General features: G+C 49.2%; 1 protein-coding gene across 1 annotated transcript in view; it reads left to right on the top strand.

The window, feature by feature from the left end:
* LOC125759099 (uncharacterized) overlaps positions 1-22649 on the top strand; it is a 35499-nt gene extending 12850 nt beyond the window's left edge. Inside the window, exon 5 of the mRNA XM_049417371.1 lies at positions 22566-22649. Coding sequence (XP_049273328.1) covers positions 22566-22649 — 84 coding nt within the window. The remainder of the gene's footprint in view (positions 1-22565) is intronic.
* Positions 22650-26670: the final 4021 nt, after the last annotated feature.

The following is a 26670-nucleotide window of genomic DNA, read 5'->3' on the forward strand; positions in this document are numbered from 1 at the left end:
GTGCAAGTTTGCGTGGCGTTCAAAGATGTGTATGGCGAAGCACAAGTTTTAGGGAACCGCTGCAAAAACAGCCCGACCGGAACGCGTGGAAGAGCTCCGCATGCGGAACCCCAACGACAGGACAAGGTAGCGCTGCGATAAGGTCTTATTTACGGTATACATGTGCACCACACAGTCTTCCGAATTTTTATATTTTGTCTGAAAGCCCTCCGACATAGTGCCATTACAGTAAAGCGACGCTCAGAGATAAATTATTGGACATGCTGCAAAAGAAAGACAAAAAATGTGACTAGTAAGGATTCCCATTTAAAGGGCCACTAGAACACCTTTCTAAGTAATCATCGAATGACCTTCCTACATTAGTTATTTGCCTTACGTTGCTAATGCTGCAAAAATATTGTGAGTCTGGCAAGCATAAGCCGAGTTACAAGAATACGTCGACAGCTCCCAGCGCTTCCTCCGTGCCTTCCTCTCTACGAGCGTGCCGGAAAGTACACATCAAAGAATCACGATGGAGCAGGGCGCTACGTCAGCGTGTGTTATGGCCTTGAGCGTTTCAGATGAGTTCCGTGCCAGCCAGTGGTCGCGCCCCACGGCGGCTTCGGAACCTACAAAGCGTAAATTCAACTGTCGTCCTAAAGTTTGGCCGAGCTTCGCGAGAACCTGGTGCGTGTTGGCCTTGTTTTACATCAGGTAAACTACAGATAGTCGCCGAATGAAGCGTGCGCGGTCTAAAGCGACTTCAATTAACTAAATACCAAACCATGCCTCAAAGCTTGTAGCTATAGGAAAGTGTGAAGGAGCGAGCAAGCATGTGCTGGAAAGCATGCCTCTTAATTTGGAAACAACGATGTGGATTGGCAAGCGATGTGTAACAGGTTCCATACGAGAGAGTGAACGGTTCCAGCACGCAGTGTTTGAAGAACCACGGGTGTGGTACGCTCGTATAACCACTCATGAAATTAGGAGAAAAAACACTGCGCGAAGATGGAGACCGGAAGCGCGAACATGTAACGTGTCTTCTGTGTATTTGAGAGTGGAAACATACATATTTTCCAGGTCAGCTCACTGGCAACCGCACATTCGTCGAGCATCGTCCTTCGTTGTCCCTCGCTGTAACCGAGTGAACGACCACAGCGAAAGATGGAAGGATGACACGGAACGCCTCGCCTTCCGCGCCGCGGGCGCACTCGCTTATCAGGGTTCAAATCGAGAATGCAGTCACCTGTTGTAGAAATTGGTTTCTTCTGATCGAACCCGATGGCCATGCCCTCCGCGCATCAGGGTTGAACTTTTCGGTCGAGCCGGCGCACGAACCATCCCACGAAAAGACACACTACTGGTGAAACACAACGCGCGTTCGCGAATCATTTCCACCTTTCGCTTCTCACGGTCGATATACTATTCAAAATGAATAAACCATCATTCAATGGTTACGCGACAAGCATATTTATTCTAGGCTTACATAATATAAAGCGCATATTACCTGACCTGTGTGTAAACGGAGCGACGCTAGCCGTTGCAGTTTATGTTGTCTGGCAACCCGAAAAACACACATACATCTGTGCTCAGATTTCGCATAACAGCGTATCGTAATCGTCGGAATTTTTTCATTGACAGAACTGAAAACGTATAACAGAGACATCAGGGGTTATTTTCGTGACCATAAAATGGGTCATTTGCGGTGTCCGTTCCCCCTGTTACGTAGTGGGTCTCTTAAACCACGTAGTTTGCCCAAAAGAGAGCGGGCGATCGTAAACGTTACACGTTAATTTATGTAAATGACTTAATTTATATAAAAGTCTTACCCAATAAGATTTCCTCACAATTTTCCTTATTTGCTGAGGACTGCGTTGTATATCGCAGAATAACTACTACCTCTGATGTCGCTAATATACCAGTCTGATGTAAACTACGTCCATAACTGGTGCGTCACTTGGTGCATGAGCTAAACACTAAGAAATGTAAATACATGCGAGTTTCACGATCTAACGCAGCGTCCTCAACATATGTATTTAATAACATCAATCTCGAATCTGTCACAGCATACCGTTACCTTGGCGTCCACATAACTAACGATCTGTCATGGAAACATCACGTCGAACACATAATATCAAAAAGTAACCGTACTCTGGGATACATAAAAAGAAATCATTTTCTCGCTCCATCTTCACTAAAATTACTGCTCTACATCACGTACATTCGTCCTCAACTAGAATATGCATCGTCGGTTCGGGATCCGCATCAATCCATATTAATTAACGCAATTGAAGCAGTGCAAAATCGCTCTGTTCGTTTCATACTAGCAAACTATCGCCGTACAGCAAGCGTAACAGAAATGAAAGCCATTCTTAACATCCCACTACTCGCCATTCGCCGGAAGCAAGCTCGCATTTCACTTATTCATAAAATATATTATCACAATGCCACTCTCCGATCACTCGTTGTTCAACCACCACCATTCACATACGCTCGTAAGGATCATTGTCATAAAGTCAAGGTCTCGTTTTCTAACACTGTCGCGTGAGCACAGTCATTCCTTCCCAAATCCACAGTCGAATGGAATAACCTACCATCATTTATAGTGAACATACGCGATCCAATTCTTTTCAAACATGCTCTGATCAACATGATCTAGAGTTGTAAGCTTTGCCCTTTTCTTCTTTTTTTCTTTTTTTTCTCTTCCTCTTTGGTGCTCTGAGCTCGTCCTCTTGTACTTTGTGTTCTTACCATTACAGGTTCTATCGAATTTAGTCAATCCAACGGTATGTTTTATATAACCATAGTTTATATCGGTTTTAATCCTTTTCTATTTGTCTTTATTGTATATTGATACTGTACTCACTTGATTGATTGTTATGCTTTTTTTTTTCTTCTCTCTTCGTATCTTGTTCCGTGTTACATATAATCGTGTACTTGCCCCTCCCCCCTATAATGTACTTTATGTACCTTGAGGGTATCTCAAATAAACAAATAAATAAATAATAAATAAATAATGATAAATAAATAAATAAATAAATAAATAAATAAATAAACTGTCCTTATAACGACATGACCGATTCCCTGATACGGGGAGTGATGCAATATATTGCCCATATGTTCACAGGAGCTTCGGGTTCTGATCGTCAGCAACTTCTGAGTACGTGGAAGACGTGTTCTTGGGCCCCTTTAGGAATTTGCGTCAGTCATTTTCTCTGCAGCTTCGGACAAACATGTGCTCTTTCCTTGAATTAGACAATCTTACAGTTCGAGAAAATTGTAGTTTTGAGGTTACACCAAATCCAACACGTGCGTAGGCTAAAGGGGGCATTGCCGATATATTTTTACAGTCACTTATATGAGTGAACTTGTTTACCATATGTTGTCTTCGGTACTCAAAATGTGTGTGCGAAACGATAGGAGTGCGAGTTCCTTAGCTTATCCGAAAATCATCTTTACTGATTGCTTGGCAATTCCGGAGTCAGGTCTTTAAATTCTTAATTTAAGAAAGCAGGAAAGAAGAAAGAAAGAAAGAAAGAAAGAAAGAAGAAAGAAAGAAGAAGAAAGAAAGAAGAAAGAAAGAAAGAAAGAAAGAAAGAAAGAAAGAAAGAAAGAAAGAAAGAAAGAAAGAAAAGTCGCAGAAGTTCGCTAAGAAATGCTTCGCATTTAAAAAAAATATTTTCGAGAACTTCCCCTATCGGTGAACGGGGCCAAGCGTAGTTTCTCGTAGGCGCGCCGGACCTGCTGCTTTCTTTCTTTCTTTCTTTCTTTCTTTCTTTCTTTCTTTCTTTTCTTTCTTTCTTTCTCTTCTTCTTCTTTCTTTCTTTCTCACTCCGCAATGTTTCCGCCAAACGTAACCGTTGCGTTTTATTATAGCTAGCGGCCGTCCCCGGAACGCTCTTTTCCGTCTGAACCGGTAAAGTGTCTTTCATGTTCTTTACAGCGCTCGTCAGCCTCCAGAACAGCGAAGTGCCAGGGCCATCACGTGATTATGGAAATGCGTGTTAGGAATTAAATTTTCTCGAAATCGCAATTTGCCTGGAATGTGCTATTACTGACATCAACCTTAAGCGTTGTTCAGCACATCGGCCATAGTTCGCCAACACAAAATATTTCGATGAAGCTCGCATAGCAAGTGTACTGCTTCCAAATTGGTTTTTCTTTATTTTTTTGCATTGTCTCCAGAACGCATTCGTGCGCATCAGTTCAGTTCACAGTGAGCAAGCATAAGCGCGTGGCCTAGATGTCATGGCGCTCGCTATCGGACCGGGGCCATCCGGGCTGAGACCCAAGCTCCGGAGATAAAATGTATTTAGTTTTATTTATTATTTCTATGCTGCACGCCAGCTGTGTGTGCGGAGGCATCTTGGGTGACTGCGTCAGGTGTTTTCTTTTACGCGGCGGTGGGTGTTTTTGGAACACCACCAGCTTCGCATGTCAGTCAAGGCGAGGTTCGCTTGAAGGCACGCCCACGCCAATGCCCCCATTTCCACGATAGGGCTCCGAATTTTCCCCTTGTTGATACAGTAAAAAATTTCACCACCACACCTTTGCTCCCTGATCCATTCCGCTCCGTTCTTGTTGCCTAACGTTAGATCCGTCCTTTTCCTTTCCGTGACTTGCTGAGTCATCATTATTTTTGTTTACCTTCTCGTAAGACTTCAATTTTTTGCAGTGTAGTTAAGTACTACCGCGAAGATGCCGGTATTACGTAATTTTGTCTTGGTGACTAATTATGACTTGTGCTTTATAGCGTTCTCCAACTGCAAGTTGTAGTTGACTATTACATACTATTGTTGGCTGGTGTTGGCTACCACTGGCTAAATATGTAACATGTTACTCGAACCAGTCATTATTGTTCTGATTATACACATTAAAGTAGAAAAAATAGTGAGAGACACAGGCACCTCTTCTTTTGCGAATGTAAGGCTGAAATACCCTTTTTCCGAATAATTATTTACTTACCTTTCGGTCACAGATCCCGTGCAGCTTTAGCCAAAAACACGTGAACCATCCGTAACGTCTTCAGAATGTTCGCCATGCTCGTGGCTCCCGCCCGCATCATATTTTTTCTTTTCGAATAAACTAGGGGTATTTTTCTGCTCTACATAGGTTGAACCTAAACGCGCCCATTCCCTCCTCTGTTACACTGCACTAGAATTTTCACCCATCGTTACATTCCTTCATGTTGCCCGCCTTCGATCTTATGGTCTTCTACCGGCCACTTCTTCCCTACCACATTACGGTCCGGGAAATGGTAATTCCACTATCTTCATCTTTTCCTGATACTTAAATACGAGATCTATACGGAACCCAAGCTCAAGTTTGTGGCGCGACGACAGCGCCGCACTGCGGCTCTGTAGAGAAGCTCTGGCGCAACTGGGAGGCAAGCGCAGCCGACTCAACCTGTTTGACGGCAGCGGGAACGCGCGCGTGCGCGCTGCTCAGTCGGTGCAGTTAATTGGGGCGCCGTGCCGACAGCTTGGCACGCTGAACCGAGAGCCTTGCTATGCGAAGCTGCATTTCCACGTTGGCAGAAGCGACCCCGCGGAAGTGCAAGCGAGGTCCGAAGTATTGCGGCGTCGTGGCCTGCCACAACAGTGCAAACAACACCGACGCACGCGATTCACGTGTAAAACTCTATCGGTTCCCGGGCATGTCGCACGAGAAATAAAGGCGGCAAGCCTGGATAGCTGACAGCGCTGTCTCGCCTTCTGTTTTGGCTGTCTGAGTTCATCGCTTTCGTTAGTTTTGACTACCTGAATCAGTAAATAACGCGGCGCATGTACGCAGCGACTACAGTAATGATTACTCGCTGTCTTCTCGCAATGTGAAAGTCCAGTTGCGGTTGTAGGTGAAACAACATCGTGTTTTGTTTCCCCGTGTTCGTGAGACCTACCCGTCGTTGTTGAACATTCACACTCGCGTTACACCGTTAGCGTTGCGCGGTTGGTTAAATTCAACTGAACTCGGCACATTGTCAGAAGTTCGGCGCCTGCAATTCACGCGTCGGGAAGGCTGCTGTATCACGCCGGAACGGACGTCTGTGCATTTTCAGCAAGCTTTGACACCGTTCTGCGGGTTTGCTATGTTTTCTTCACTTTATTAGGGTGATATATATTTAAGCCGCTAAATATAACTGGCACTTATTACATGCCTTCCTATTGCAACCTTGAAGTAACCACCTTCTGACTTTGTGCGATTTTCTAGCCGCGTTCGCGCAGCAGGTTTTAAAACGCCTGTAAATCGATATGCTCATAAAAAGAGACTGCAAGCATGACGCGAGAGCCGAAAAAACGAGGCGAGCAGTTCATCTTGCTTCACAGTGGTTAAAGCTCAGCTAGCTGCCTCGCGTCTTAATCGGCGGGTGCTTCTCCAGAGGCACGGAGGACTTGACACTAACCTTCTCAGGAAACTGTGCCATGGCCGTATGATTTCTTTTTTTCGCACGCCGCAGACGTTTGTTCACGAAAGTACACGTCTGCTACTGTAAGCATGCCATATCAAAACAACAATCATATGAATCGTAGTCCACACCGCAGAACATCCATAGCTTGTACGGCTTCATTTCAGAGTGCATGTGGACCATTACGCATCTTCAACATCACAGAGTGAGACTTACCTCGAGGTATAAGTCCTACACGGTGTAATCGCGACTTGGGAAATGCATTTTGCTTTGATTCGGGAGTCGTTGTCGTCGATCGTCTGCTCTTCACCGTAAACGTGATTGACAAGCCTTTCTCCTTTTATCAATTTCGCTTTAGAAAAGTGCCAGTCAAGCTTGAAGATCCTTTTGAAGCTGCACTGCAAGCGCTACATTGTGAGGCGCCGCAAATGCTCCGCGAGAGCTCTGCACATGCACGGAAGCGAGCGGCAGCGCGTTGGAGAGAAGGGAAAACGCGCGTTGCTTGCACCCAGTTTGTATGTTTATGCCAGAGATGGCGCTGCCTGTCAAGAGCAGCAAAAGATACCGAGGGTAAGCGAGTACAAGTACCTCGGAGTATGGGTAAATGAGGGGGATAGATATATGGAGGTACAAGAGAAAGCTTCGGTAGCAAAGGGAAAGAGGAATGCTGCAATTATGAAGCACAGAGCTTTATGGGGATACAATAGGTACGAGGTGCTTCGAGGGCTGTCGAAGGGTGTGATGGTCCCGGGGCTTACATGTGGGAACTCAGTAGTGTGCATGAAGTCAGAGGTACAATCAGGAATGGATGTAAATCAAAGGACGGTGGGCCGCCTCGCGTTGGGCGCTCACGGGAAGACGACAAATGAGGCTGTAAAGGGTGATATGGGATGGACAGGCTTTGAAGTGAGGGAAGCTCAGGGCAAAATGAGATTCGAAGAGAGGCTGAGGAAAATGCAGAACAGTAGATGGGCAGAGAAGGTTTTCAGGTATTTGTATAGAAAAAGCGTTGACACGCAGTGGAGAAAAAGAACCACGAGGCTCACCAGTAAATATACGGCTAGCAGTGCGGGCGATATGGCAACAAGGAGCATTAAGTGGAAGGTCAGAGAGGCGGAGAGGACTTATCGGATGGCAGCGATGGAAAAGAAGCCGGCTCTGAGTAACTACCGAAAGGGAAGAAACGAAGTAAGGAGGGAAAGGTTTTATGATAATTCAAGGGGAAGCGCTTTACTGTTTGAAGGAAGGTCGAGCTGCCTTAGAACGCGTAGTTATAAAGCGAGATTCAGTAACGAAGAAGAACAATGTACATGCTGCGGGGGAACTAAGGAAACGATGGAACATGTACTGATTGAATGTGGCGATATTCACCCAGGTATACGTGTGGGCACGAGTCTACATGAAGCCTTGGGTTTTAGGGACAACAATGGAAAGCTGCACACGTCCGCGATAGAAATAAGTAAGAGGTGGTTAGAGTATTGGTGGCGGAAAAGTGGAGATAGGGAACAGGAATGGACGGTGGGGGAAAAATAGGGTCATTCTGCCTTAGGAGGCAGAGAGATGGAACGTGAATTTATATTTTTTTGGTATAATAACATAGATTTAATCAATGTAGATAAGGTATTAGGTCCAACATGAAACAAGGAAGCATTTTTTTTTTCTTCGAGCCTGGTGGCAGACATGTCGCCACCCCGTTTTAAAGGGGACGCTCATAGCATCCATCCATCCATCCAGCTAGAGTCACAGGAAAAATTTCAGAGTATCGCATCTGTTTTCCGCGCGCCGCCGCCGACGCGATTGGCTTACTCACATCACGTGACCTCTCGCCGCCATATCCCTTCCAACGCTTTGGGTGCAGGCGCGTTCAATGCAGAGCGTGGCCGGACATTTAGCAGTACCACGGTCCCCAGAAGTACTTCGTCGCTTTTTTAAACGCGTCATGCAGACAGGGGCGTAAGCATACATTTTTCTTTTTGGGGGGGGGGGCATGGTCCCGGTGTGGCACCCCCTGGCTATGCCACTGCATGCAGATGCCAGAAGAGAGTAGCTCACCATCAATCGAACGTTACTGGTGAGCTACTCTGGGAATCTCGTTTGCCATGTGGGAAAAATTAATGTCAAAGAGTGCCGTTCTACGTGACTGCATAGTTGCCCTGAACGAATTCGCCCCCCTCGAATAACACTCCTTCCTGCAGTGAACTACACTAACTTTGCTGGAAAAGATCTTATGCGACAGGATACTTCACCTTTTCGGTTCGCTATGGTCAGCGATATTGAAAACTACATACCTTTATATTTGCTCGGCTGTTTATATCTCGATCTGTTAAACAGATTACGCGTGCTATCCGAGTTATAAGCGAGTCACGCACGAGAGCGAAATCGAGATTTATTAAAATCATAACTGTTTACTGGTATACCTTGAAGACAATTGTGGCATGATCTTTGGCATTGCACATAACAGAAGCTTGGAACTTTGTTGATAAACTTGGTATGTTATCAATGTTATCAAGCGTATTTTTACATCTGTTGCAAAAAATGCTGCTAATGCTGCATTGCACCGAGCGTATCCTTAAAATACTGTATATTTGGTGAGAAATGGTCACAGCAAAAAAAAGACAGATCCCACGCATTGAGGGAGTCGATTTTATGCGAGCCCTAGGTCTATATACATACTGTGTTGCAGTAGCATGCGCTTTAAAAAGTCCGGGATGTGCCATTTCTGATCAAAAGAACATAAAGCACCGTGCCGAGGAAGTTTTATGAAGAGTGCATTATGAAAAAAAAGTGCAGCTGTGCAGAAACCAAACCCCAGCTGTTTACGCGCTGGCAACGCCAAAAAAATGAACTGTTTGTCAGAACGCAGCAAAATATTTGCAAATTCATTGCAACGTTGGGAATATTAAGGAGACAAGAAATAGGAAATGAAGCAGTTAGGTAGTGATGTTAATAATTTTTGATGGCCTATTTTCTACATATCGTAAGATAAGATGCACCTTACCTACCGCACGCCGATTCGCCCGTGCGTTCGGCTGCTGGCGTTCCGAATCAAGACGTCGCGCACAACTTCCAATTACCGTACACACACAACTTCTATTACACATGTAACAGTTGAACAGCAAGCACGGTGCGCAAGCAAGCTATGCGTCAGCAATCAGTCGAAGGACGCAATGTTGAATGTTCTCGATGTTAGATAACGTTCTCGAGTGCAGTGAACCTGAACACCGACTGCAAAGCTAGAGAAAACAGTCATGATTCACCAAATGTCGAAGTAAATGGCATCTCTCACGATGTCACTGCGCTAATGCAACTATGTTTACAGAAGCAAGGTGTGTGACCTTGCTTCTGTGTGTGTGACAAGGTGTGTGTGACAAGGTGTGTGACACAGAAGCAAGGTGTATTACACGCGCTGTTCACGTCAATATGTTTACAGATCCAGACCTAGCGAACACGCCGGGGCGTGACACGAAAAGTGACCGATGAAGCCATGGCGATGTTGGCATGATGTTCGCAAGCACATGGCAACATTCGCCGTACGTTTCATTAGTTACACCGCAAACCGCGCAGTCGATTCATACCTGTCGATGACTCGATATCACTTCTAATATCCTCTTGATGAAACACACACATATAATAATGCCGTTCTGCCGAGCGTAACACGGCACTGAGGCTAAGAGATCGGTCACTTCTCAACACACGCTAGCAACGCGCCGGACGGTCTGGAAGGGACATGACCGCCGCCACCCAATATTTACCGCGTGCAGCCTACCTTTGCGGTACTCTGATTTTCCAGTGACTCTAAGAGCAGCAGCGCCAATAAGCGATGCTTGAGGAGCCTATAAACCTATTGCGGTTGCATCGATTGCACTCGTATAGTGGTTATCTACAAACAAGCTCGGTCATGTGACATGTGTAGTCTCTGCCAGAACAAAATTCTTGGCGAAGTCTGCGCAGTATACGGCCAGTGAGCGCAAGTTGACGCAGCCGATTGCGTCGAAATACGCTGCCGGCATACTGTTTGACTCGGTACTGGTCATCTGTAGACGATGCTTGCCGAGTCTCCTAAATTATCCGCAGGAGCGCATTCCTACTTGTTATTTTTATTGCGATAGCAATTATATGGACAGTCTCGGCTGACTTTTGCCGTCGCCGTCGCCGCCGTCATGCTGCGTATATGTATAAGTATTTATATATACATCAATATCCCAAAGAAAAATAAATCAGAAAAATGCTTCCGAAGCGCGGATTCGAACCAGCGACCTATGAATGCCCAGCGCGGTGCGCTAAGCACTACTCCACAAAGCGTACACCGCTCTGGCAGCTAACGGCGAGCGTTATATACACACCCTTTACCGTTTGCAGTCCTCCGAGACGGAGGCGCTTATAAGCGTTTCTTCATTACCAGCGAGATGGCGCTAGGACCGCGCGGGCGCACTTAAAAGCGTCGGCCAGCTCTCTCGCTTCTTATCTTTGCGCAGCGAGAACCTGCCCTTCCGCTGTCTGCTCGCGCGGGCGCTCGAACAAACTACCGCAGTGTTCATGATTCTCAGCAGATTGAGCTACGTGGTAGCTCTCAACGCGCGTCGCGTGCGCGTAGCTAAAAGCGTTTCAGATGTCGTGCACGTAACGTACGTGTACTTTTCACGTTTGCGTGTGAGAAGTCCCTACGTACGTGAAATTAAAATTGCCTAGTAGCTGCCGGGTAGTGATGGGCGCACGGTAGTCGCAGCGCGTCCATCACGGGCCGCTTTTCTTGCTATCGCATTCATTGCTTCGCCCTTGCGGCGAAACTGTGACTTTTTTTACTACGACTTTATTTCTGCCTTGATATGAAAGCGCCTGTACTCATTGTCCATGATCGTCATGTACACACACCGATCGCAGCAACCTGGCTGAAAGCGATGCACATAAGCTTCTGGTTCCGCGATGGGGAGTGAGCGACCACAACGTCATCGCGCATTCCACTTTAGGACTTATGGATAATTATGGCACCCGCCTTGACCACGGTTTATTGCTTCCGCATGACGGTCACCTGGCTCAGCCCCTTTTCCTTGATATAGCATCCGATGGTGGTGTGTTAGATGGGAACACAGCATTGCAATGTCAGGATCGCTGCCTCGGAAGCGTCGTCCCCACAGGAGTGGCGGGCGTTTATCTGTGTTCGTTTTCACGTGACTTTAAATCCACGCACACTACCATCGGCGATAGTGCAGGACACGTCGATGTTACGTATCACTATTAAAGGCTTCCCCAGGCATAGTAAGATTTGTGTTTCAAGTTTACCACGTCAACTTTGGACACGGTGGCGACTGTGCTTTTGGTGTGCGCATGCTCCTCGTTGGACCTGTGCCCAGAAATGTTGCGCACATCCGTGCAGTTGATCGCGTGTTCGGTACACGGCAAGATGGTCGTGATGTTAAGGGCACGGGGTATTCCCTATACCTTCCATGTATATTAAGGCTTCTTTACCACCCGTTTTCTCTGAAACTATTATATGTAAAGCGTTCAGGCTCGTTTCATTTTATTTGTCGGTGCTGTCTTCTTATAATGGAGATGGAATTACAATTGTATTTCAACTGGTGACGTATTTGCAATTTTTTGGCAAAGCGAGTAATTGTTGTCATTATATTTTTCAAATAAAGCTCCCAAAAAATATAAAATGTTCCGCATACGTACAAGATTCTAGTTCAGTAGCTTCGTATTAATGTTTGCTTGATTCTGGTAAAAAATCGGCCTTTAGTGTTTTTAAGTTCTTTTGATAATGGGCAAATGTAACAAATATTTATTTACATATTTTGAAAAGGAAAAACAAGTTTATTGAGGTTTTGCTTATGAAAAAGATGTACTGAACAATTTTATTAATAGCAACCTGCCATGTAGTCGTCATATGAATCAGCTTTTCGCTTATTTTCCCGTTTTCGTGGTTCCCTGGCTGGTTTTGTCGTATCTCGTGTCTCTCCATTGGCCAAATACTGTCAATGGCGGCCGATTTCACCCAAACATATTGCCGCGAGTCTTATATTTCGTCAGTTGAAGCTTCACGCACAAAGACTGTGGGCAACGCCCTGCGCAGGCCTCGCCGTGATGTGCAGGAAGCTTCGCGATTGCTTTAGAACAATCTGCTAAGATTGCGCGCTGCACGAAAATGTTCCAGCTTTGTCGAGAGATAACGCCGCCAACAGCGATATCGCTGGAAATTTCGATAGCACCTGTATAAAAGCCGAAGCGCTTGACTGCTTCTCAGTTCATCGACAGTCGACGCTCTGTCCGCCGCTATCAGCCTATTGCTGTAGTTTGACTTCCAGTTTCCCGGTCACACGTTCGGCCAAACAAACAGTTTCATCTCGGACTGCTGTCTTCGTCGATGTCACGACCACGTGACATCTGCTGGAGGTGCTTCCCCGTCCATGTACCGAACACCCTCCTCCAACCGTGAGCCAAGCCAACACCGTCAAGGGGACTCCGGTGCCACCACTGACCAGCGATCCAGCCGCAGACAGCAAGGTCTCCCACCAGAATACGGACTCCTACCGGACAAGCCAAAAGCCACGGCAACGAACACAACAGGGACTATGGCTGACGCAGTGCCCCCTACGGCGATCGTGATGCAGCCGCCCAGGGAGCCGCCGACGTTCCGTAGTTCGCCATGTGAAGACCCCGAGACTTGGATCGAGACCTTCGAAAGGGTCTCAACATTTATTAACTGGAACTGCGAGGACAAGCTGCGCGACGTATACTTCTACCTAGAAGACGCCGCGAGGACGTGGTTCGAGAACCGAGAATCCGCCCTACAAACATGGGATCTCTTTCGGACGACGTTCCTAAGCACGTTCACGAGCGTGGTCCGCAAGGAACGGGCCGCGGCTATGCTGGAGAACCGTGTGCAGCTGCCCAACGAAAATATTGCCATATACACGGAAGAGATGAATCGCCTGTTTCTACACGCAGACCCAAGTATGCCCGAAGAGAAGAAAGTGAGGTTCCTCATGCAGGGTGTTAAACAGGAACTCTTCCCTGGATTGATAAGGAACCCGCCGAAGACGCTCCCTGAATTTGCATCGGAGGCTTCCACGATCGAGAAAACGCTTGAGATGCGAACGCGGCAATACAACCGCAGCTTCTCGGCTACAAGCTACGCCGACGTTCAAGCCTTAGGACCCGTCGACCTGCGTGAGACGATTCGAGGAATCGTGCAAGAGGAGTTGCGAAAAAATGCCAGGCCTGCGCTGAAACCGCAGCACAGTCACAGCGAAAGCTGGAAGAGCGGCGATTCTAGAGCCCGTCGTGAGCTCTCTTGGGGCTACAATAGAAGTACAATAGAAATGTACCCACTACGCCATATCACAATTTTTATGAAGTTGGGAAGCGCCTACTAAGCCATTATTTTTCATTCTGCGGAGAAGCGAGGCACCAGCTACACGTCTGTAAGGTATTATGTGCACTTTGTTGACGCGACGATTGATGACGATGAAGAATTAAGGCTCATCCCTTTGTAATGGGTTGGAAGCTTTAAACGGCCCACCAGTTATGTAATTTGCTTCGGTGACAGAACTTTACTGAGACCCCGAGGAAATGGATCATGCGCTTGTGGGCTTCCTTGGCTACCAATACAAGTGCACTTGCGAGGAACCCACTACGCTATAAACAATTGTAATTTTACTGAGACCCCGAGGAAATGGATCATGCGCTTATGGGCTTCATTGGCAACCAATACAAGTGCACTTGCGAGGAACCCACTACGCTATAAATCATTGTAATTTTTGAGAAGTAGGGCAGCAGTCACTGCCATTTTTCGTCATTTTAAGGAGAGCCGTGGTACCTGCTAAATAAATGTAAGGCATTATGCGCACTTTGGTGATGCTGTGCCTGATGACAACGAAGAATTATGGCAGAGCCCTTTGTAATGGGTTGGAAGCATTCAAAAACCTACTCGTTGCGCAATTCGCATTGTGTGACGACTGCTTACAGAATTCGCGTTGTGCGACGCTTGGTGCTTATTTTACTCTTCTACCACGCTATATTGCATATACTAATGTGGTTACCTTCCCGACATGAAACTCGTATAGGACATTTTTGCAAAGAAGTTTCAAGCACCGGCATGGCTCAGAGGTTGAATACTGGGCTCCCGCGCAGAGGGCCCAGGTTCGAACCTCGTTCTATCCTGGAATTTTTTTCTTATGTGGTTTTTTTTTTCTTATTTCCAGCGATACTGGTTACGGACACCGGCGGCGGCGGACAACTACGGCGCCAAAAACGGCCGCTGAAATGATCTCATAAGAGCTTTCGCTGTAAAATTCTACCTTCGTCGAAACCTCAAGTGAGTCCATCGCCGATGTCGTGCGCCAGGAGATCCAGCATTCACTCGGCGCGCCTCAGCTAGCAGAGCCGCAGCCGCAAGCTATTAGCTATGCTGCTGCAGCCCGCCGTCATGCTCCTCCTCCACGCCCCTGCCAAGACGCCACACCGCCGCAGTACCGTCACAGACGCCGCCGCCGCCGCCACCGACGTCCTACCGACCACCTGTCGGCCAGCGCAACACCCCGAGGAAGACCGATGTCTGGCGTGCCCCCGACAACCGCCCGCTCTGCTACCACTGGCGGAGGAGGCCGGCCACACGTACCGCCGCTGCCAGTACCGACAGATGGGACTACGCGGATTCGCCATCAACGCGCCGCGCCCGCAGCCAGGCGAACGGCCGCGCCACATCGACGACTACCTCACCGGACACCAGTGGCAAGAACGACGACCTTCCCGCTCGCCGTCGCCCGGCCGCCTACATGTCACCGCACCGCCGGCGGTACACTGGCCCAAACCGGGGCCGGTCGCCTAGCCCGTATCCGGAAAACTAAGGGCAGCAACCGATGGAGCTGCAGTTGCTGTACGACGAACTACCGAAGATACTCCGCCGCCGACGACGACGCCGCGAAGAAACCTTCAGAACACGACGCGAACCAGGCAGACCCCTGACCACGAAATCTCGCGGACTGAAGTTAGACCCGACGACGCAAAATAGAAGCAGCGGAAACACCGACGCAGCCGTGACCCACGCCCCGACCTAACGCAACGCGAGACAACGAACTAGGGATCTCGACGTTCTATCGACGGCCACAGCGTCACAGCTCTCGTCGACACCGGAGCCGACTATTCTGTCTTCAGTGGACCGTTCGCCACGAAGTTGAGAAAGTAAAGACCGCTTGGAGTGGACAAGACCGTTGGAGTGGACCCGAAATCCGGAAGCTGGAGCCACCTGATAACGCCGACTGCTGTTTGCACGGCGAGAGTCACCATCAATAAACCGGACTTATCCTGCGAGCTTTGTAATCCTACAAAATGCTCTAGGGATGTGATACTTGGAATGGACTTCCCAAGTTACCACGGCGCCGTCATCGACCTGAGTTCTGAGTCGATAACGCTAACCTCAGACAAAGCGCTCCCGCCCCACGCGACGCCAGGGAACCATGCATTGAACGTGATAGAAGAGCAGGTGACCGTTCCGCCGCGCTCCAGCGTCATTACTTCCGTCGGCACCGAAAAACCTGCGAACCTTGAAGGCGTCATCGAGGCGATTAGCAACTACTCCTGAGCCGTCAAATTTGCGTCGCAAGAGGTATAGCCGAACTGCGTGACGGTAAAGCAAAGGTAGTGCTGACAAATTACAGCCACGAATATAGGCACCTCAACATTGGTACGACGGTCGCCTACATCGACAAATGTGTGGCCGCCAGCAATGCTTTCGCCCTCTTCGATGCTGCCGAACCTGCTTCAACGAATTGAGGTCCCGAACCAGATTTCGACGTCAACAGGAGCCTTCCTAAGGTCAAGCAAGATGAGCTGAAAACCCTGCTCCTGCAACACAAGGACTGCTTCTCGTCGTCATCACGAATTCGCCAAAGTCCCGTGGCGAAACACCGAGTTATAACGGAGGAAAGTGCGAGGCCCCTCCGTCAGAGCCCCTACAGAGTTTAGACTCGACAGCGCGACGCGATAAAGAAACAAGTCGACGAGATGCTACGCGACATCATCCAGCCGTCCAGAAGTCCGTGGGCGTCACCCGTGGTATTAGCGAAGAAGAAGGACGGGACACTGCGCTTCTGCGTTGATTATCGGCGCCTGAACAAAATCACGAAGAAGGACGTGTACCTCTTCCCACGGATAGACGACACCCTGGATCGACTACACAACGCGACGTACTTTTCGCCGATGGACCTCAAGACGGGCTATTGGCAGATCGAAGTAGAAGAAAGAGACCGAGAAAAGACCGCTTTTATAACGCCCGACGGCCTCTTTGAGTTCAAGGTCATGCCTTTCGGTCTTTGCTCGGCATTTGCGACGTTCCAGCGCGTCATGGGCACCGTGCTGGCCGGATTGACGTGGCAGACGTGCCTTGTGTATTTGGACGACGTCGTCGTGTTTTCCTCGACCTTCGACGAGCATCTCCGGCGGCTTGAGGCAGTACTTCAAGCAATCAAGGCCTCTGGACTGACCCTGAAGCCAGAAAAGTGCCGATTCGCGTACAACGAGCTCTTGTTTCTGGGTCACGTGATCAGCAAGTCTGGAGTCTGCCCAGACCCGCGGAAAACAGCTGCCATCGCCGACTTCGCGCCTCCCACCGACAAAAAGGCCGTGCGCCGATTTCTCGGCTTATGCGCGTATTACAGACGCTTCGTCAAAAACTTGTCACGCATCGCCGAACCACTGACGCTTCTTACGAAGACTAACGTGGAATTCAGGTGGGAAACAGAGCAAGTGTAAGCATTTGAGGAACTTAAACGACGCCTGCAGACGCCACTCATACTTGCGCATTTCGACGATTGCGCCGATACGGAAATACCGACGCAAGCAGCGTCGTGTGTATTTCCCGTCCTTGTGCAAAAGACTGACGGGCTTGAAAGGGTAATCAGTTATGCTAGCCGGTCACTATACAAGGTAGGAGCCAATTATTCCACAACAGAAAGGGAATGCCTTGCCATCATCTGGGCTACGTCAAAGTTTCGCCCCTACCTCTATGGCAGGCCCTTCATAGTTGTCAGTGACCATCACGCCTTATGTTGGCTAGCTAACTTGAAGGATCCTTCAGGTCGTCTCGCACGATGGAGTCTGAGGCTTGAAGAATTCGACATTACCGTCGTGTACAAGTCCGGACGAAAACACTCTGACGCCGAATGCCTCTCTGTGCCCCCGTCGACGCACCGCCGCAAGACGACGATGACTGCTTCCTCGGAACTATAAGTGCCGACGACTTCGCCGAAAGGCAACGAGCCGACGCGGAACTGGCAGGCCTTATGGAGTACCTGGAGTGCAAGACCGCCGTTGTTCCGAAGGTATACAAGCGACGACTGCCGTCATTTTTTTTACGGAACGGCGTTCTCCTGAAAAAGAACTTCTCGCCAATTCGAACGGACTACTTTCTTGTCGTGCCCTCATCATTGCAACCAGAAGTCATCCAGGCCCTACACGACGACCCGACGGCTGGACACCTCGGTGTTTCCCGCACGCTCGCCAGAATACAGAAATTATATTGAGGCTTAAAGAAAAACATAAATAATTGCCTCAGCCTGCACCACCGAGGTATAACAGGTTATTCGCCAGACTACAGGAAAAATGCTACTGGCCACGCCTTGCTGCTGACGTCGCCCACTACGTCAAGACTTGCCGAGATTGCCAGCGACGGAAGACACCGCCGACTAAGCCAGCGGGAATTCTGCAGCCAATCGAACCACCTCACCGGCCGTTCCAGCAAATCGGGATGGACCTACTCGGGCCGTTCCCGACGTCGAATTCCGGCAACAAGTGGCAACAAAACGACTGACTACCTCACCCACTACGCCGAGACAAAGGCCTTGCCCAAAGGCAGTGCCGCCGAGGTAGTCAAGTTCTTCGTGGAGAACATCGTCTTGCGTCATGGCGTCCCAGAGGTCCTTATCGCAGACAGAGGTACCGCCTTTACTGCGGACCTAACTCAGGCGATCTTGAAGCACAGCGAGACCAGCCACCACTGCACCACCGCCTACCACCCGCAGACCAATGGCCTCACCGAGCGTCTAAATAAGACTATCGCCGACATGATCGCCATGTACGTCGACGTTGAGCACAAGACGTGGGACCGCCGTCCTTCCGTACGTGACCTTCGCTTTAGAACACGGCCGTCCAAGAAACGACGCAGATGACGCCGTACAAGTTGGTCTACGGAAGGAGCCCGGCGACGACGCTCGACGCCAATGATACTTAACGTCACCGACGAAGAAAATGTCGACGCCGCCGCCATACTTACAACGTGCCGAAGAAGCTCGACAGCTGGCCCGCTGCGCATCAAAGACCCAGCAGCACACCGACAGCCGTCGCTACAATCTTCGGCGGCGCTTCGTCGAGTACCAGCGCGGCGACCGTGTCTAGGTATGGACGCCCATACGACGACGCGGACTGAGCGAGAAGCTTCTTCGACGATACTTCGGACCGTACAGGGTACTTCGACGTCTCGGCGCACTCGACTACGAGGTTGTCCCCGACGGCATGACGAAATCTCAGAGGCGCCGAGTTCGACCCGAGGTCGTGCATGTGGTGCGCCTTAAACCGTACTATGCTTGTTAGCGCACCTGAGGACTCTAATATTTGCTTTCTTTATTAGTTTTCTTTAGTATTGCATGTATTCTTGTTCTGTTTTTAGGCATCGGGACGATGCTTTTTCAGAGCGGGGCATTGCTGCGAGTCTTATATTTCATGAGTTGAAGCTTCACCCTCAAAGACTGTGGGCAACGCGCTGCGCAGGCCTCGCCGTGATGTGTAGGAAGTCTCACGATTGTTTTGGAACATTCCGTTAAGATTGCGCGCCGCACGAGAATGTTCCCGCTTTGTCGAGAGATAACGCCGCCAACAGCGATATCGCTGGAAGTTCGATAGCGCCTGTAAAAAATCCGACGCGCCTGACTGCTTGTCAGTTGATCGACAGTCGACGCTCTGTCCGCCGCTATCAGCGTATTGCTGTAGTTTGACTTTCAGTTTCCCGGCCACAAGTTCGGCCAAATAAACAGTTTCATCTCGGACGTGCTGACTGCTGTCTTCGTCGACATCACGACCACGTGACAATATCACAGCGTTGTGCCTCGGTGATATGTCGAACCGCCTTGAGAACGTTTACTGGAGCCATGCAAGCCGTTTTGAATTTTACTATGGTTTCAAAGGTGTCATTTCTGAGGGTTAGCGCGTTCACTGCGTTGTGGGTGACCGGTGGGTCACGGCCTGTGCTCGAACTATGCAGCTGCGAAGTTTCGTGCATTTCTCAGATTGCGGATGCGATAAATGTATGACCCTTTAACGCAGGGGTATGATTTTTGTTGCATGAGGATACACACGCCCCGAAGAATATTTCTGTGATGTTAAAGGCTGTGACCCACTGGTGACCCACGACGCACTCAGTAAAAACCTTTTTCTGCTGTGTGCTGCGTGACCCACCGGTGATCCACGCGCGACCGCTCTCAATATTGTGCTGCCACCTGAAGTTAGAAATTGCAAGTAATATATATTGCATATTGCATTGGATGTGAGGTGACGCGATTGTTTCCAAGGAGGCGATAAATCTGCGCAATAAATATTTCTATCATGAAAACTGACTTCATGTGTTTTCTTGTAGTAAGCACTTTGTACTTAAACATACATTCACGCGAAGAAGGTGAAAAACAGCTTTGCATCTTTCAAATAAACGCGCCAAGCACGCGCTGCAAAGGTGGCAGCACCATCCCGTTGGAGCAAAAGAAACAGGCATAGCCGCGTGTCCCACTGGTGGGTAACGACGGACCTGGGAGATATACCCGATGGCCAGCTGGTGGGTCACTCCGCATTTCAAACAAGACCGAAAAAAAGGGTACCGCATTGAACGTGTTATATTCAAAGGAACACGATCCATTGTGTTCCGTACGAGTGCCACGGTTCCTCCGCATTCTGTACAGACACAGTTACTCGTAAGAACGGTTTGTAGAAGCTCCACATCAATCGAACCACAGCCATTGTTACTACAGGTAAAATTTTGTCATCGCGGCGACGCAGAATGAAGACAAAGCTGATTTGCTGCAGTGCTCGCACGAGTGCTCCCGGTCTCGTTTCTGTCAATTTACAATTATACTTGACGAAGCGCGTCAATTTACAATTATACTGCGCGTTCTAAGCGGCTTCTTTGTTTTGTCCACGCGAGAATATGTTGTGCCGCAGCAGCAAAATCAACACAGGCGAAACTAAACTACAGAGAACCGCGTCTCCATGCTCGTGTAACACACATAAGGTAAGTGGACTCGGTGAGTCGGTAAACGCCGACGCGTGTTCAAAAAAAAAGAACTGCACCATGTGCCTTGAAGTAGCCGGAATAGTCTTATAAAAACCTGCTAAGCTCATAGAAACTATAAGTTTCGATTTTTTTATTCAGGAAGAAAGCTCCGGTTGTGCACGGTCTGAGTACAGGGCGCTTGGCTGCTCGTCAGTTGGTCTCGAAAACCTGGTCCTCTTTGGGATGAACCACGCGGGAGATGCAGGCCGTGTGCAGAGATAGAATCTGTTTGCAAACCGTCGTCACGGGATCTAAGCGTCCTCCTGGCTCTTGGGTAGTCTTCCCATTTTTGTTCGTGGTCGCGTGTGGTCGGTTGTGTCACGCTCAGAGTTCGACGATGTAGGAACTACGCCGCGATGCCTTACACTTATGCGTGGATCAGCGTGTGGTGCTGCTTTTACATTTGGCCACACCCTTGAAGTCTGGAGCTGGTCTCGACACGTTGGGACGCCACGCACTTATATCTCTGGTGTAGTCACAGCACTGCGTCGCCACCGGCTGAGAATGGCGGCCGAGAAGATAGTAGGCCTATCGGATACACGATTTCCATCTGACTCTGGGCAGATATCGGCGCTGGATGCTTTCATAAATAGGTGATAATTCTTCATTCTGCCGTACCTGTCGCATGCGTGAAACACATAGCGCTTGACGGCAACGGGCTCGATTGTATCGTATATCGCGCGCACGAAATGCACCGCGAAGGCCGGCTTGGACGTCAGCTCGCCTGTGCTTTCTTACCTCCTGGAAATTGGCCGCCATTGCGGTCGGCTGCCTGGACGCTCGCTCATCGAGTGTTCGCCGCGATCTTGAGCTGCGGGCTCGCGATATTTGGCAGAGGCCTCGCCGCTGCGCTGCGACTCGTCCAAAACGCATTAAGGTGGCCGACAACAAGCTCGGTTGTATGTCGCGCGTTTGAAGTTCACTGACATGGGCGGGCGGGGCCTTTAGCTAGCCGAATTTAGCTGTGTTTCGGAACTCTGTAGAAACTGGTCGCCATTACCGCCGGCTTCCCGGTCGCTGGCTCGCAAGCAGCTCACCGCCGCGTTCGCTCGCTGTACTGCCGCTCGACCGAGGAACTTTGTGGAAATTGGTCGCCATTACCGTCGGCTTGCTCGTCGCCTGCTCGAAAGCAGCTGTGCGCCGTTCATAGTGGCGGCCCCGCGTTCGCTCGCTCTTCGGCTCGAGGTTCGCTGGCTGCAGCGGCGGCTGACGGGCATGCTCGAGCTGCACCTGGCTGTACGACGCCGTTCACAGAAAACTCGCCGAGTCGTTGGCTGCACGGTGGTTGGCGGCGCCTCGGCGTAATGGCTGCGGCTACCGCATTTGAGCTGTTCCGCTAGTGGCTCGAAATGCGTCGTTGGGGATTTATGCAATCGCGGTGAAATTATTTGCATGTCATATTTTAGATGATGATGAACGAACTTTAATTAGCAGAAATGATCCCCTCCCCCTTTCAGAAGGGGCGACCCAACCTAGACGTCGGCCATGATTCCGTGGGCCCTGGAAGCGTCTGCGGCCTGCTGCGCTAAGCGTGCTTGTAATTGTGAGTCGGAGCTGAGGAGCGCGGCCTTCCACCCACGCCCGTCTGGGAATTCGTCCCTCATGGAAGCCTCCGGGCACGCCCAGAGCATGTGGCTCAAGTCCGCCCTGTTATTGCAAAATTTACACTTGTCCGAGTAAAGTTCCGGCGCGCAGTGGTTCATCGTTACCGGACTAGGGAACGTATGTGTCTGAAGTAGGCGCCACGCCACCGCCTGTCCTTTGTTCAATGACGCGTCTGCTCGAGGATAAATTTTCCTGCTGAGCCGATAATGCTGCGTGATTTCTCTGTAAGTGGTCATCCTTTCAATTTGCTCATCTTCCTCCCAGCTCGAAGTCGGCATTCCAGAGGCTCGGTCTGTGAGTTCTCGAGCTGTCTGGTGTGCAGCCTCATTGCCGGGCAAGGAGGAGTGAGCTGGCGCCCAGATAATATCGATTGTTCGCTGGTCTTTGTGTTGAGCCAATATTCTTAGTGCGATTTTTGATATCCGCACTTGTGCAAAGTTTCTCACTGCCGTCTGCGAGTCGCTGTTGACTACTGTAGTTGAGGTGGCTACTATGGCCAGTGCAATGGAGGTGTGTTTTTATTTCAGTTTGCACGTATTTGCCATGTGCTCTTTTTTTTAACCTCTCTGTCGCATGTGACTAATCATTTGCAGTGTTTTAGTGCTTCGCAGGATGGAGCCATTGTCCACAACGCGCAGAATTCTGTGTACGCTCGCGCGTACAATGCCAGTCATCTATCGCTTCCGTTGGAGCAGCTCCACAAAAAGGACGGTACGAGGTATGACAACGCGGCTGGACCTGTATCGGACATTTTGCAGTGAAGTCAATGAAAAGCAGAGACTTCTTATGTGCAGAGAAAAATGAAACGCTTCATTGTCTCACTTTCATCTTTCGTTGTCGCATTGACTGCGAAAGCAGTGGTACACGCATGACTACATATTTTTCCGCGTGTTCTTTTCCGCGCTGTTGCTCACCGCAGAAAAAACCCCGAATTTGTATTAGGCCTTGCGGGGAGTACCTGAAGAAAATCATGCCTTGGAATTAGCGAATCGTTTGAACTGGGGATTAAAAGTTCATCTGAATGGAGCATTTGAGTGGACCGACCGTTCATCCGGCGAGGTGCAACTGCGGGAACTAACGGTTGTCCTGTAAGGTGTAAATGTGAGGAATAAGTGTTCGTCCATTGAGGTGATCTGTGGGGACTACAGTTGCCCGGTGAAGTGTAAATGTGAGGGCTAAATGCTAGTCCATTGATGTAAACTATGGGACCAACAGTTAGCCGTATGGGGACTAACTGTTAGACCTAGTGCCGTTAGTCTTTAAAGGGAATAATGGTCGCGGCATCCCCATTTGTCCTCAAAGGAACGAACCACACACCTTTTTAACACCCTTTTGCCTTAGAGTGTAGAAAACGCGGTGCCGTCTTCGGCGGCGTTGTCGGTGGCTGAAATATTCCGACGGAATGAAATAATGAAGACCACGGCTGGCGCAGCAATCGCACCCGAGCATTCTGCATGGTAGTCAAGCGTTCTACGACGGAGCCATGCGCGTGTTTCAAACTGCTACGGAAAGAGGTCATATACCAGCGTTATATCACGACGACGCCAATCGTGGTTGCAGTGTTGGCTCTCCGTTTTTGTGTCAATATAGTAAACGTTACATATGCACACCTGCGAAACCGCAAGCTATAATCAAGCGTTGCACGAATAGGCCTACGACCGCTACTTATGATAAGTGCATTTTCGCACTATAGCATGCACTTCGTGGAGATCAAACGGGCACTTCTACTCTGATGTGAGTGGCGACGTTGCATCGGACAATGAGCTACCATTTACACACCAGTGCACACAGCGTGCCCGGGAAGCACACGATATGCGCACAGCTTCACAATTTAGATAAGGACGGCGAACCACCTTGGCTCAAACCAATATATCCGGCATATATCCATATAAAAACCACTATTGTGTAGGGATTGAAAATCTGTTGAGAATTTCTTGAGAAAACTGATTTTCCATCACTTGGTAGAAACAGTTGACCTTGCTCAAAATATACTTAATGGTTATTCTGTTGAGTGTATAACCGAAATAGTCGTTGACATAAAAAAGCTTGATTCACTGCTGTGCCAATTGTAGAAAAGTCAGCGCAGACTAGACGGAACACAAGAAAGCAAGGACACAGCTGTCGCGGACGCCAGAATAATTGTCACTTGTCCCGTTATTCGGGTTGGCAATCGCCGGGCGGATTCTAAGGGCTGGCGTCACGGCCCTCCGAAAACGCACCACGAAAGCGCGGACAATTTAGAGTTGGTCCTTTGGTGCGCCTAGCGAACGCCGGTTGTGGTCCAAAGACCGAGTCAGAGCCGAGAGCCGATAACACAAACGAAAACGAAATATATTCTCAGTTAAGGCAATACAAATAATACAAACACATGCACACTCGGCTGGTACCAGTTACAACTTCACAATATAATTCAGATGGTGTTTACACAACGGCAGCTAAACAAACAGATCACACGCTACAAATGCAATCGCATGCATTAAAACTATTCAATGACCGTTAAAGTCCTGAATATACAATGGCGTATCCAGTGCACAATACTTGGACGGTGATCGAATGCTTCTCTTCAAGGAAACACTCACGCCAGCTCCAGCGTTGATCGTCGTAGCTCAACCGTCGTCGTGACTTGTCACGGCTCACACGGTGTCGTCATCGGATTCTTCCAAATCGACGATCGACTGACCGCACACCATCATAAACACGTTTTCTTTGGCTAACGGAGCCACACGTAGCATAACTTCACCATCTGGGCCGACTGACTCGCTCACTCCTTCACTGACTTCTCGACTCCCTTATTGACTGTCCGACTCTCGTCGTTTGCACGCTTTTATCCCTTCTTCCCCGGTTTCTAGAAGCGTCGGGAGGGTTCTTCGGCGTGCAGTACAGCTAAGGCTAGAGAAAGGGCGAGAGCTTTCTCGTATGGTCGAATCGCGGCGGCATCGCTCGCGGATGCGTCACCCTTTCCTTCTAGAAAGATCCAGGCCTTGCCGCGTGTTCGATCGTGTTGACGGCGTCTGGCTCAAGTGGGTGAGGAGAATGCGGCACGCCGGCGTCTTTTGATGCTTGTTTTTTCGTCTTTTGCGCTTCTTGGGCGAGCGGTTCGCGCCGTTCCGTCTCGTAGCCAGCTGAAAGCGGCCTCGCGCGCGCTTTATTAGCGCTAATTTGTGACAACAGCCCACCTCTCTACCTTACTGCTGTGCAAATATTCAGTGTCCGTGTATGTATGAGCGGGTATTATCAAGCGTGTAGGGTATAGAAGTCTTTTTGTGGATGAAACTACACAAATTAAGCGCCCACACCACCAAAGAGTGCGTATTAGAAACGTCCAGTGCATCATCGGTCGTTCGTCGCATAAGTAATAGCTGCCTTAGGCAACGTGATCTCTCAAGCCTGTCCGTTCTATTATATCTAACCGAATGACCTACAAGATAAGTCTTCAGGCGGCAACAATGCATTGCTGACTTCTTGCTTTAGTAACCGAAGCAACTGGTAAGCGTAACGTAACAGCTTTGCGCAGCAAAGGCACTGCAGCTGAACACACAAATAAAGCTTAAGTATTTAATTGCTGGGGTTTTACGCGCCAAAACCACATTATGATTTTAAGGCACTCCGTTGTGGAGGGCTCATATCCAGAACTTTCAGACACCTGGGGCTTTTTCAGGAGTACCTAAATCGAAGCAAATGGGCCTCTAGCACTTTCGTTTCCAATAAAAAAGCTAGCACCGCGACTGAACCAGGGAACTTAGAGTCAGCAGCCGAGCACCGTAACCACTGCACCACCGCGGCGGCCACAAAAGAAGGTTCGTTTGAGGATATAACGGTCATAAGCAGTGTTTAAGGATAGGCATAATTCATGTACCGCCGTAGAGGCATGCCAGTAACAAAAGTTGGAATACCCTTAAAGGGTCCCTGAAACGGTTTTTTGACATTTCATTTTTGCTAAGACTGGAGCAAATCATTGGCACTATAATTGAGTCGAAACACCCTTTATTAAGGGAGCTGCGTGTAATAAATAGCTTCCCTCCTCCTCCACTCCGCCTTTCACGCTCAACTTTTCCTTGGAGTGCTCGGGGCTAAGCTCCACCTTCGAGAGGCTCTGCGTCACGATGTGACGTGCGAGAACGCTTGTATTCCGTCGCGTCGTCTTCTTCTGGTAATTCGAAGCCAGTGCAGTAGCCACGGGTGAGTAAGGCGCTGGGCCGCTGGCTCGGCTGATCGTCCGTCTCCTACGAGCGCCATACGAGCAGCGTGTATTTTGTTTCACGGCATTTCAGACAGTTGCTCAGAATGGACCCCGGCCTCGAAGAGCGGTTGCGCCGAATGAGCCGAGAAATGGGTTTCGACCCATAGAGTGACACGCCATTTCGCGATC

Source organism: Rhipicephalus sanguineus, chromosome 7, assembly GCF_013339695.2.
Source record: "Rhipicephalus sanguineus isolate Rsan-2018 chromosome 7, BIME_Rsan_1.4, whole genome shotgun sequence".
NCBI lineage: Eukaryota > Metazoa > Arthropoda > Arachnida > Ixodida > Ixodidae > Rhipicephalus > Rhipicephalus sanguineus.